The sequence below is a fragment of the Leopardus geoffroyi genome, chromosome C2 (assembly GCF_018350155.1).
Source record: "Leopardus geoffroyi isolate Oge1 chromosome C2, O.geoffroyi_Oge1_pat1.0, whole genome shotgun sequence".
Classification (NCBI taxonomy): domain Eukaryota; kingdom Metazoa; phylum Chordata; class Mammalia; order Carnivora; family Felidae; genus Leopardus; species Leopardus geoffroyi.
The window spans coordinates 134,801,925-134,814,183 of NC_059333.1; the positions used below are offsets into that span (position 1 = coordinate 134,801,925).

Genomic DNA, 12,259 nt, shown 5'->3' on the forward strand with positions numbered 1-12,259 from the left:
GTCCCCAAGGTTATATATTCTTTATCAAATCATCCTAACCTTTGTCACTCTCCACAAATCTTCAAATACTTCATCTTATCACTGACTTTCAGCAAATCACTTCACTGTAACTTATCAAAGAGATTAAAACATCATTGATATTGCCCTGAACTCTGTTATTGAACTAATGAACCTACTGTATTTAAATTTATCTTCTTTTCCCCTTCCCTCCTATTATTATGATGAAAATAATGACCCCTCTCTGTCTACAAATCCCTCCATCTTGGCTCTAGACTGCACATTTCCAAGACCCTCAGACATTTCTTCCACTGATTTAAAATTTTTCAAGTACTACCATTACTTTTCCCTCTATTCCTCATACCTGTTTAGTACAGAGCACGATTAGTTTATTTGTAATATAAATTACAGTTATGAATATAGAGTACTCAAGACTGTGGATTCTTGAGATTACAGAGCACTCTGCTTGTCATGTTACAATGACTCTATCCTGTGCATATTTCTATTTGCTTAAACCTTTAGCTAACCTTGGGCGGTTTTGTTTATTTTCTGCTTAACATCTTGGCTTCTTTGACTCCACACTCTCCCAGTTTTCCTACTACTTCTCTAGCCACTCTTTCTTAGTCTCCTTTACAATACCCTCCTCTGCTACAAGGTCTTTAAACTGGCTTTCCTTAAGACTGCTTCCAGGTCCTCTTCTCACATGAGGTGCTGTTATTGGGTGATCACAATCATTCACACTGTATTCTGCTACCACACTTAAGCTGAAAATCTTTATCTCCAGACCAAACCTGTACACTAAGTTTTAGACCCATACATCAAAATCTTCAGGATGTCTTCATCTGAATGTCATAAGGCGCTTCTAACTCACACATGAAACTAAACTTACAATCTTCTTTGCCACCCCCCATTCTACCTGCATCACATAAAGTTCCTCCTTGTAGAGATCCTTATCTCAATACAGGCATTATCACAGAACTGGTCAACTCACAAAGCTGAATGTCACTTCAAGCTTCTCACCCTTATCACTTCCTTATATCCAAATATCAAGTGCTGTCAATTCTACCTACTAAATATCTCTCAAACGTTTCCACTTCTCTCCATTTCCAGTTCTATACTTTCCCAATATAGGCCACTATGATTTCTTACCTAGAACACTGCAATGACTTCTTCACTGTAGCCATAATAATCTTGTTAAAATGTAATTCTGGCAATAAGATTCCTTCACTAGACTGCTTACTGTTCTTAGGATCAAGTGGCTTCCTGGCCCTGGTCATCAGTCTCATTTGTGGCCATTCCTCCTTTGAATGCTAGCCTCCAACCACACTGAAAAAGGTAGAAAAGGCAATCACGTAGCACATACTCTTTACTCACTGGCTAACTGGCTAACAGCTACTCATCTTTCAGGTTGTGTCTTTATTTTTTTCTTCTTCTTCTTCTTTTTTTTTTTTTTTTGAGAGAGAGTATGCAAGTGAGCAAGGGGCAAACAGAGAGAGAGAGAGAGAGAGAGAGAGAAATAGGGCTCACCCAAAGCAGGGCTCAAGCTCACCAGAAGCTGGGCCAGCACTGAACTGATGGGGGGCTCATGCTCACCTGATGCGGGGCCTGAACTAACCAACTATGAGATCATGACCTGAGCAGAAGGGGGATGTTTAACCCAGTGAGCCACCCAAACAGCCCTAGATCGTGTCTTAGATATCACACCTTCCTTGACCCACAACTACCACAAATTTATGTTACCAGAGCATATTATTAGTTACTTTTGGAAAGTACTTACATTCTCCATTTTAACTGGCCACTTACTTTTCTCTTCCTGGTCCCCCAACCCTGGCTATTAACCATTACAACTAACACTCGGAGTTATGTTTATCTTTTCCAATGTTTTATCTCCATCATTCGAAACATATTCAATAAATATTTATTGAATGACAACAAACTTTAGAAGTGATGCAAACTTAAGAAAAGCCTATGCCACAATAGGTGTTGATTCCACAATGTTTCATATGCAAAGTTAACAATATTTGTATTGGTAAGTTGTATAAACCAAAAATTAAGAACAGTGTCTTCTAGAATTTTCACTAGGAGCTACATATATGAAGCATATATATTAAATGTAAGTATACTTTGGTCTATGCTGCCATGTTATGGCCACAAATATCTTGAACAAATAATCATTTATTTCCTTAGTTTTCCCCTGCTAAATAATGTTTCCTGTGGGTTCATAAGGATATCACAGTTGACCTTTATTTGCCAGAAAGCTCTCTCCATTTGTTCCTTATGGAAATTTTGATTTGGGTCATAATGAAACAAAAAATGGAAGAAGTGAATTTTAAGAAGGATTTCAAAGAAGGAGAGGTCAATGAGACCAAAGGAAGAGAGGAGATTATACTGACTTTTTAAGCCCTAAAGGAAACAAAATTAAAGTACTAAAATAATCAGGGGATAAAACAGACTTCATACATTACAACTTAAGACACAAAGGAGAAAAGTAGATAGAAAAAAAGATACATGGAATAATTATTGAAGGAATCAAAGTAAGTGAAGGAATTTAGACTGGTAAAACACAATTCATTCATCTGTTAGTTAATTCAGTAGTGTCCACGGGCCAATAGGTATACAATAGTTCCTGCCCTCATACAGCTTACACTTAGACAAGGAGACAAACAATAAACAATGAAACAAATAAATGTAGGGTTACATTTAAGGATGAGTGCTGTGAAGGATTCAAGAATAATGTCAGAGAACAATGGCATGTGGGAAGGCCCAGAGTTTAGAACTGGCTTAGCACATCTGATCATGCCCAGACAGGCAGGACAGCCATGAACATCATGGTCAAGAGTTCAGATTTTATTTTTAGTGCAATGGAAATAAATGGAAATACAGCTTTTACCACTTAAAAGCTGTAAGCCAGGGAAGGAAGATTTTCTTCCTTCCCTAAAATGACTCCTGCTAATTATAATTAGAGCAAAGGCAGGGTTTAAAATAAGATAACTTAGACAGCATCCTATACTTTTGTCAGGTATCTTCCCAAAACAAATTCATCTTTTACTCAAATCTAAATCCACTTCTACTATATGGAAAACAATATTAAAGATTACAATAGGGCTGCATCATTTTATTATATCAACTTCAGTGAACTATTTTAATTAATACCAACTCATTTAGCAATAAAGCCAGGCACTCCCTTGTAGTTCTACAATTCTATGATATTATAACAGAAAGAAAAGAAGACTGAGGACAAAAACAAAATTACAAGAGTCAAAAATGGAGTAGGCAAGATATTCTGAATGTCTTGGATTTTTTTTTAGTTAGGTTACTAAATATTTTATCCGTGAAAATAGAAAGAAAGCTTTGAAACAGATATTATATAAAAAGCATTACATTAAGTAATTATCTGAATACTATAAAAGCTGTAAGTAAGAAGGCATATAAAATTGAAGCTAAAAACTCTGGCAATATGTAACAAAGTGCTATTCTCAAAAGAGACTTAATAGAGGAAAATGTTCTTGTCCTACAATGAATAATCATGAATAGTTGAACAAACATTTTGGGTTTTTTTTTTAATAGTTTCAACTGAATTACAGGTAGCTTGCCAATTACTAATTAATGCCCTTTGATCAAAGATCTTGAAATTTAAAGTAGTAAACTATGTATATGACCAAATAGGGCACAGAGAAAAATGTCATAATTTCTATGCTATTTTCTATTTGAAAAAGAAATTCAAGCAGTTAAAAGTTTGATTCCCATGGAAAATTCTGCATGTATATATCCAAACAGGTCTTTTTTCTGATCTCACCCACCTTCCTCCACCATCCATGAAAATAAACCAATGAGAAACCGTTTTCTCTTTATTATTCCAATTATGTGGCTATTATTATTTATCCTTTCCAGAATACTCAGGATCATTTAACTCAATAATATACTGTTTCTTTATAAATGTTAAAATTTCAGTTTTGAGAAATTAAAGACTCATTTGTTTACTTATGGAATCTGTAACAGGAATTAAAAACAAGGGGCGCCTGGGTGGCGCAGTCGGTTAAGCGTCCGACTTCAGCCAGGTCACGATCTCGCGGCCCGTGAGTTCGAGCCCCGCGTCAGGCTCTGGGCTGATGGCTCAGAGCCTGGAGCCTGTTTCCGATTCTGTGTCTCCCTCTCTCTCTGACCCTTCCCCATTCATGCTCTGTCTCTCTCTGTCCCAGAAATAAATAAACGTTGAAAAAAAAAAAATAAAAACAAGACCAAAAACCCACGCCTTGCACACAGGAATATCACTGATTAAGTCCAGTGCCTGACTACTTACAAAATGAGTCCTCCATTTGCCATAAATTCCCTGGTGGGAAAAATGTGTAACCGGCTTCAAGTACGTGGAGAACCCCATGAAATACATATATTAAAATAAACAAACATACCAGAAAGGTGATGATTCTTCAAATAAATGTGACAACCCTATTAAAATGCAACACATGTTTTTCTGCTAAAAGGAAATCTGAGAAGATGAAATAGATGCTTCATATAAAATATTTACATATACAATGCACAAAACCCACTACGGTTAGTAACCTTTATGGCTTTCAAGAACTAGATATTTACATATCATTCTTTCTGCATGTGCGTGTGCGTATGTGTGTTTTGTATATATTTTTAACAGTTGACAGCTGTTTTAGAGCATACAGAGATGCCAAGCTGAATGAGGGTCTTGATTACTTCAAGATTAGCTATCTAAAGTTTCTATTCATTTTAAGTGTTGTTAGTTGGAAGAGTCATTAGTCACTTCCTTGTCTCATAGAACATCAGCATACATTTACATTGTTAATGAACATTTGGGGTAAATGAATTAATGGCACTTTTAAACATCAATTCAGTCCTAATAACTTTGTATGTCATAGAAATGTTAGGCTAGGATATAAACGAAAAGCCTTTTCAGTAAAGGTAACTACTCATTCCTGCAAACAATAAAGGATAAAATTAATTTAAAATGTTTTTTAACCAGTTAAAAAAAAATAGAACCTCAATGTTTAATGAAGTAGGCCAGGAAAAATATGCGCGCGCACGCACGCACGCACGCGCGCACGCGCGCACACACACACACACACACACACACACACGCTGTTCTAAAATAAGCACATAAATCAGAAAATTTTGGTGAAATTATTTTATATACTTATCACAAAAATATTTTTTCTTTTAAAATACTGACTTGTGAAATAATTTGAAGTGGTTGTGAAATAATTTGACTTAATTATTAGTGTTTCTTATAGGTATTATGTTTAAAAAACAAACATCACTAGGAGATGTAGTATTCTTACCACTGAAATGTTTAAGATGTTGAAATGAAAATGAGACAATAACAATTTTTTCATATGATCAAAACTTTGAACAACAGTCTTTTTGTGACCTTTTCATAAATGCACACATGAAAATAAAAAGTAAAATCACAAAAATAAGTTGTAAGGCAAATTATATCATTTTCGTCGAAAATAACAATGGAATTTGTATGACACAGAAGGCAGTAAAAATGCACAGAAAACATAAATGCACTCCATAAAGTCAAGGCTTAATCACTAAAGAAATAACCACTTTAAAACATCAATCACTGGTTTTAAATTCCCAAAACACAAGTTAATAGCAAACCTTTATGCCAATACAGAACAAAAAAACTGTATCTGAAGTATACAAAACACATGTGAATCACTTTGACCAGTTATGATTTTTTAAAATCAATCTCATAATCCTGATGTATGTACGTCATGACTGAAAAATTTTAAGTAGTTACTTGAGTCAATGAACCAACCAAAAACAAGGATAAGGCTTTAGGAATCTGCATAAACTGCTTCCTTTTAAGATACTATATTATTACTAATATTGAGAAAACAACACTGAATTCTGAAACATACATATTTGATAAATTTTGATAGGGTAGACCCTGAATACAGTTTACTTTTAACAGTATCTTTTTAACAATTTCAATGCATAGATCTTTAAAAGTAGGACACAAATTTTAATTAGTGGTGAAAAAAAAAAGAATCAGACAAATCTTTATCCTGGAATAAGGTCAACTTGCTTCAAAAGACAAAAAAAAAATCCCTGCAAAATCAACACCAAAAGCTAGACTTCTTTAAAAGATGTTTGACAAAGGCCATTTTGATTTCAACATCCTTATGCTGAAGTAATTATTTAAGATCATGATTTTTTTTTTTTAAAGAATGACGGTGCATTAAACATTTGGCTAATGCTTCTGTCTATAATTGAAAGTTGATGTTTTGTGGTGTTCATTACTGTCAGAGTGCTCTCCACCTATCCAGGGAAGTGTGCTTCATGTTGCCCTGCTCAGCTTCATCTAAAGAATTACATACATAAGGTAGGCAGAACTAACTGGAGGCTCTCTGCTACATTTCCCAGTAACCATAGAATGTATCTGCATACAAAACTCACCTCCAGACTTGTTTGAGTAACTCGACAAGGGGTCAAAGCCCACTTCCTGTTCTTCTGGCTGCAGAGGATGTCTAGTTTCAGATAAGGAATGATACATTGTGAGAACCGAACAATGTCACTGAAAAGTGACTACCTGGGAGATTAAAAAAAAAAAAAAAAAGGAAAATTATACTTTTTCTTTTTGCTATGACTGGGAATAAATACAACATTGAAATGATTAAATGAGCATTACAGACATTAACAAGTTTTCCACAGGCTTCAGGGACTGTTACAACACATTGGCAGAAATATGCAAAGAAGTGAAAACTGGCACAAAATTTCCATTTCAATAATTTCTCCCCAAATCTGAACTTCCTTGGTAACCATTACCTCAATGTTCAATCACACTTATTTTCAATAAACTTCTGCACAAAAAGTCAAACTGTAAGTTAAATTACCGTACCATTTATAACATCCTTTTGTTTCACTGCCGAAATAATACACATTTACAATAGAAACTTTCAAAATACAGAAAATTTAGCAAATTAAGATCATTCATAATTGTATTAACTAAAAACACCCCTGTTAACATTTCAGTTTATTACACATATCCTTTCTGACTTTGTTCTGGGCATTTAAAACAAATTTATTTTAATGTGATCTACCATGTTAAATATACTGATTATATAAATTATTGTAGGTATTTTCTACCCCATAAAAAAAGACCATATTATAACTTCAAATGGATCCCTAGTATTCCATTAAATAGCTATAACAGTTTATATAATCAATTCCTTATTAGTAAACAGAATGCTTTCAGTTGTTCAACACTATAAACAGTTTCCCAATGAATATCTTTATTAATATCTCTGTGTCACATCTATGATTATTGCCTTAAGATAAATTCTTAAAAGTGTCTTTGCTGGACCAACACATGTATATAAAAAAATAATATTCTATGATATATTTTAGCAAATTATGCTCCAGAAAGATTTGTATACAGAACAATTCATTCCCCTGGACCCTCATTAACAGAGGGAATGGGTAATTCATTTTACGGACGAGTGTGATAGTCAATTTTTATATTGCATTTGCTTGATAACTAGTGAGATTACTGAAGATTCATATGTTTTCTCTGACATTTACTTATTATCTTTTGTGGATGGAGTTTATTATTATCATCGTCTTCATAATTTATAAGCATGCTTTAAATATGAAGAATATTAAACCTTTGTCATGTGATATAGATATTTTTCTGAGTGTGTCTGTCTTCAAATAACATGGTGTTTCTGTGACATAAGTAACTTTTTCATTGCTATGCACCCAAATATATCTATATCTACTTTATGACTTTTACCCCTGGTATTACGATGTTTAAAAAGGCAAAGTTATATAAATAACCACATTTTTAAAATTGTTTTGAAGGTTTTTCTCCTTGATTCTGATTTCTATACACAATGCCAATTTAAACAAAGATATTTTTAATTATTTTTACATGTTTAAGCTACACTACTTGTAAATTTTCTATGTCTATGAGCTACAGATAACCTTCTCAAGTCATACTCTTCCAAAAATATAAACTGGGCTCTAATTTTCATCCAAAATAATGTTAACACATGAAATTTTAAGTTTCAGGAGAGGGGAGACATGATAGGAAGAATAAATGAAAACTGATGGAAAAGCAAGACCAACCAAAATGAGTACATAATTTTACAGGATAGGGCGACAATTATGGAGGAAAGTTTCCAGAAAAGCCCATGAATATACAAATCCTTTTCTTCCCAACATAAAATGCTCCTCTATCCTGCTAGTTTCTCCCTAAAGCTCTCACTCTGTAAAATACTTAGTATATTTTCTGAGTTTTACCAGAACCCTCCAACTCTCACCCACCCACATTCATAATCAGATGGTAAAAAATCCTCTCCACCTTAGATTGTGGCTAAAACAAGAGCAAAGGGGTAGGCAAAACCAACACTAGACAAGGCGGAAAACTTTTGTTGTCAACATACAGTAAGAATTTCTAAAGCCATAAATCAAATCCTAAATCCATAAATCTACACAACTGTCAATATTTGCTTCTTATGTATGCAAACCAATCAACATATATTTAGCACTTACAATACAGAAGGAATTCTGAGGAATATAATGCAGTAGAGGACAGGAAAAAGTAAATGATCAATTACATATACTATAAAACAGAATCTGATGAATTTTGCTGATCAAATGAATAATCAGATTAAAGTCCTCTACTATGGAGAAGAGCCACCAAACTCAAATGCCTGATGGTATCAGGCAAAAAACATTATTAATCAAAGTTAACATCTATTGAGCAATGACTATTAAGTCACAGACCACTCTAAATGCTTCATGTATACTCATCATTTCATCTTCCCAACTATCCTACTGACATACATTCATCACCATTTTACCAAAGAGAAAACAGAGGTACAGAGAGATGAACTAATTTGTCTACAGTTACACAAGTAGTAAGTGTTGAAGCCAGAATCTGAACCTATCTTGTCTAGCTCCAGAGCTCACATTCTTTACTCCTGCACTATATTTGGCTCTTGGACAATGAGACAAATAGACAAAATACAAAACAAACTGTACAAGAGGATGGGATCTGTGAACAACTGAAACACCTTTACTCTGCTTCAACTTTTTCAAGAAAGCTAGAAATCTAGAATTTTATTTGAAATCTCTTTAAACTGTTGGCAAGTAATTCAAACTAGAAAACAAAACAAAAACAAAAAACAAAAAACAAAACAAAACAAAACAAAAACCTGTATAGAATAAACATTTCAAAAGCATATTTGACCCATGGATAACTATTTTAATGTTAAGATTCATATTTTGTTCCATACATTTTGTTCTACTTTTGAAATTATTAAGGAAAATGTTTGAAAATGTATATTCCAAGTTAACCGCCAGATTTCTATAAAATCTCTTTAATATCCTAGACATGTTTTCATATCATTACCTTAATCTCTCAGTTTTATAATACATTTCCACTATTAAAGACTTCACAAACTTAAAATATACAAATAAGGGGATTTCATGTACTTCAAACTATGAGAAATAAACAACTAGCAAACGGATATCAAAGCACATTTTTTTAAAGGAACATTAAAAAAACACCTTTCTGTAGCTAAAATGAAATACTCTAGGGGCACCTGGATGGCTCAGTCAGTTAAGGGTCCCACTCTTGATTTCGGCTCAGGTCACAATCTCATGGTCAGGTTCTGCACTGACAGCATGGAGCACACGCGTTCTCTCTCTCTCTCTCTCTCTCTCTCTCTCTCACCTTCCCCTCCTCTCAGCCCTACCCCACACACATGCACTCACTCTATCAAAATAAATAATAAACTTTAAGAAAAAATACTCTAGGGGCAACTGGATGGCTCAGTTGGTTAAGGGTCTGACTCCCAATTTCAGCTCAGGTCATGACCTCATTATTCATGAGTTCAAGCCTTGCACGGGCTCCATGCTGACAATGTGGAGCCTGCTTGGGATTTTCTCTCTCCCCCTCTCTCTCTGCCCCTCTCTTGTTCATACTTTCTCTCTCTCAAAATAAATAAATAAACCTAAAATGTTTTTAAAAAAATACAACATGATGACATTCATACATTCATTCAAGATTTTAGAAGATACTTAAGGTCTTTTGGCTCCTTAAAGAAAGTTAGGTTCAAGAAGTCATCCACTGACTTTTACCTTTATTAATAATTCTTTAGAAATTGACAACTTGGTTATAACCAAGTTATGGTTATATGGTTGTAACAAAAATAAAAAATTTACCAAATACACCAGTCTACAACTAGTCTATATAATCAAGGATCCACCATATTCTAATTTATTATGCCTGTAAAGATTGAAACTGAATCACTGAAATTCTTTTTATTCAAAGAAAGCAAACTGATCGAAAAGTAATAATGAGTTATCTTCAAGAACTCTGTTGAAGAGGGGCACCTGGGTGGCTCAGTAGGTTAAGCATCCAACTTCGGCTCAGGTCATGATCTCACAGTTTGTGAGTTCGAGCCCCATGTCGGGCTCTGTGCTGACAGCTCAGAGCCTGGACCTTGCTTTGGAGTCTGTGTCTCTCCCTCTCTCTCTGCTCCTCCCCAACTCACACTCTCTCTGCCTCTTTCAAACAAGTAAACATTAAAAGAAAAACAAAAATTCTGTTGAAGAAAAAGTTACATGATGTTCTTTTCTTTCAGTTATGGATTTAAATAATAATCTGGTTGAAAATTAACTTATTAAACAGGTGCTGCTTTGTTTTTCATTGTTCTGTTTTAAATACAGGAGCTATTTTAGTTTTCTAGAATAAACAATACTTAAGTGCAATGGTTACTGCTATTGTGATAATGTTATAGAATCACAATGTAGTGTTGCTTTTAAATGTGAAGTAATTTTCTCAAAAATTTTCCAATTTGTTTTGTGACTATACCAACTGCAAAAATATTTGACTACCACAAAAGAAAGTATCAAAGGTTTTTAAGCAAATGTGTCTATATTTATTTTAATCACTATATTGAATAGTATTTTTACTTCTAAATATCAGACCATAGGAAAATATTTGATAAAAATTCAAAGAATTAAGGGAATTTTTTTATCTGAAAATTTTAAGATAATCACTATTAAAAGTCAAATTGGCATAAACATTTTGAAATGTACAATTCACCATTACATCTTATATTTGTGTTACAAACTTAGACTTCTATACTTGATATGCCTTAATCTTCTCTACATAACAGGTAGACAGAGAGGAAGTATATAATGACCACAAATATGTACCTTAGTAAATGACCACTAAAACCCATAATTGATGGATTTCAGTTTTCTTAAGTAATGCCAATCTGTCTCTAGAATTTTCCTGGAAAAAAAAACCCTAAGAATTTTTAAATGAAGGCAATCTTATTTTTTTTTTTTAATTCAGAAAGCACAGCAATATAACCTTCCAACACTTGAGAAAGGAGATATCCCTTCTTTGCTAACATTACTATAAATAACAGTTAAATTTTCTCCTTCACATAAACTTAAAATTCACAAAACTCAAAATTGGTTTTATTGCTATCCTGTGGTCACAGGAATTGACACATTAGGCGGAAACTGCTGTCAGCGCAGAGTCCAATGTGGGGCTCGAACCCACAAAACCATGACATCATGACCTGAGCCAAAACCAAGAGTTGGATGCTTAACCGACTGAACCACCCAGGTGCCCTTCCAAGACTAATCTTAAGGACAGTTATATTGGCTTTATGATCTGGTTCTTGCAGTATTAAATCTTAGGATAAAAGTGATCTGACTGAAAGAAGGGAAGTCTTGTGAAAATAGTTAATATTTAATGAAAGGGTAAGAATTCAGCACTAAAGCTTAGAGGACAGTTTTAAAGTATAGTAATAAAATTTCAAAACAAGATTATTTTCCATGAAAGTGAAGCAATACAAGCATCAGGTGAAAACTTCAAACTCTTAGCATGGTACAGACAAAACAAAAGGTTAGTTGAATAAATTTTTTTCCGTTAAAATGGTATTACATGAACAAAGCCTCTAGAAAAATAATTTATTCCCTCTGAGTCTGAAGTTCTATGCATTTCAGCGTATATTCATTCTTTCAAAGCTTCTAATACACAGGCAGAGAATTAGCATTCTGAATTGTGTCTTCTAAAGACATCCATATTCAGAAAAGCTCATATAAGCATACTTCATTCATTTAAATTCTTGACTGATGGTAAACTTAAAGTCAAACACTCAAATGACAGAGTAATATTACTTTACATAAAGATATCTCCTATAAGAAAAGCATATCAAAGAGCTTAAATGAACTATTTCCAGAACACAATTATAAAAGA

At 33.7% G+C, this 12,259-nt stretch overlaps 1 protein-coding gene across 17 annotated transcripts in view; it reads right to left on the reverse strand.

Moving 5' to 3' along the window:
* The window catches only part of TBC1D5 (TBC1 domain family member 5), a 539,941-nt gene that overhangs the window by 337,695 nt on the left and 189,987 nt on the right, over nt 1–12,259 (reverse strand). For all 17 annotated transcript variants that reach the window (XM_045503738.1, XM_045503736.1, XM_045503731.1 and 14 more), the window contains one exon: nt 6,430–6,562. In XM_045503738.1, the coding sequence (XP_045359694.1) occupies nt 6,430–6,526 (97 nt within the window). In that variant the 5' untranslated portion in view covers nt 6,527–6,562. The remainder of the gene's footprint in view (nt 1–6,429; nt 6,563–12,259) is intronic.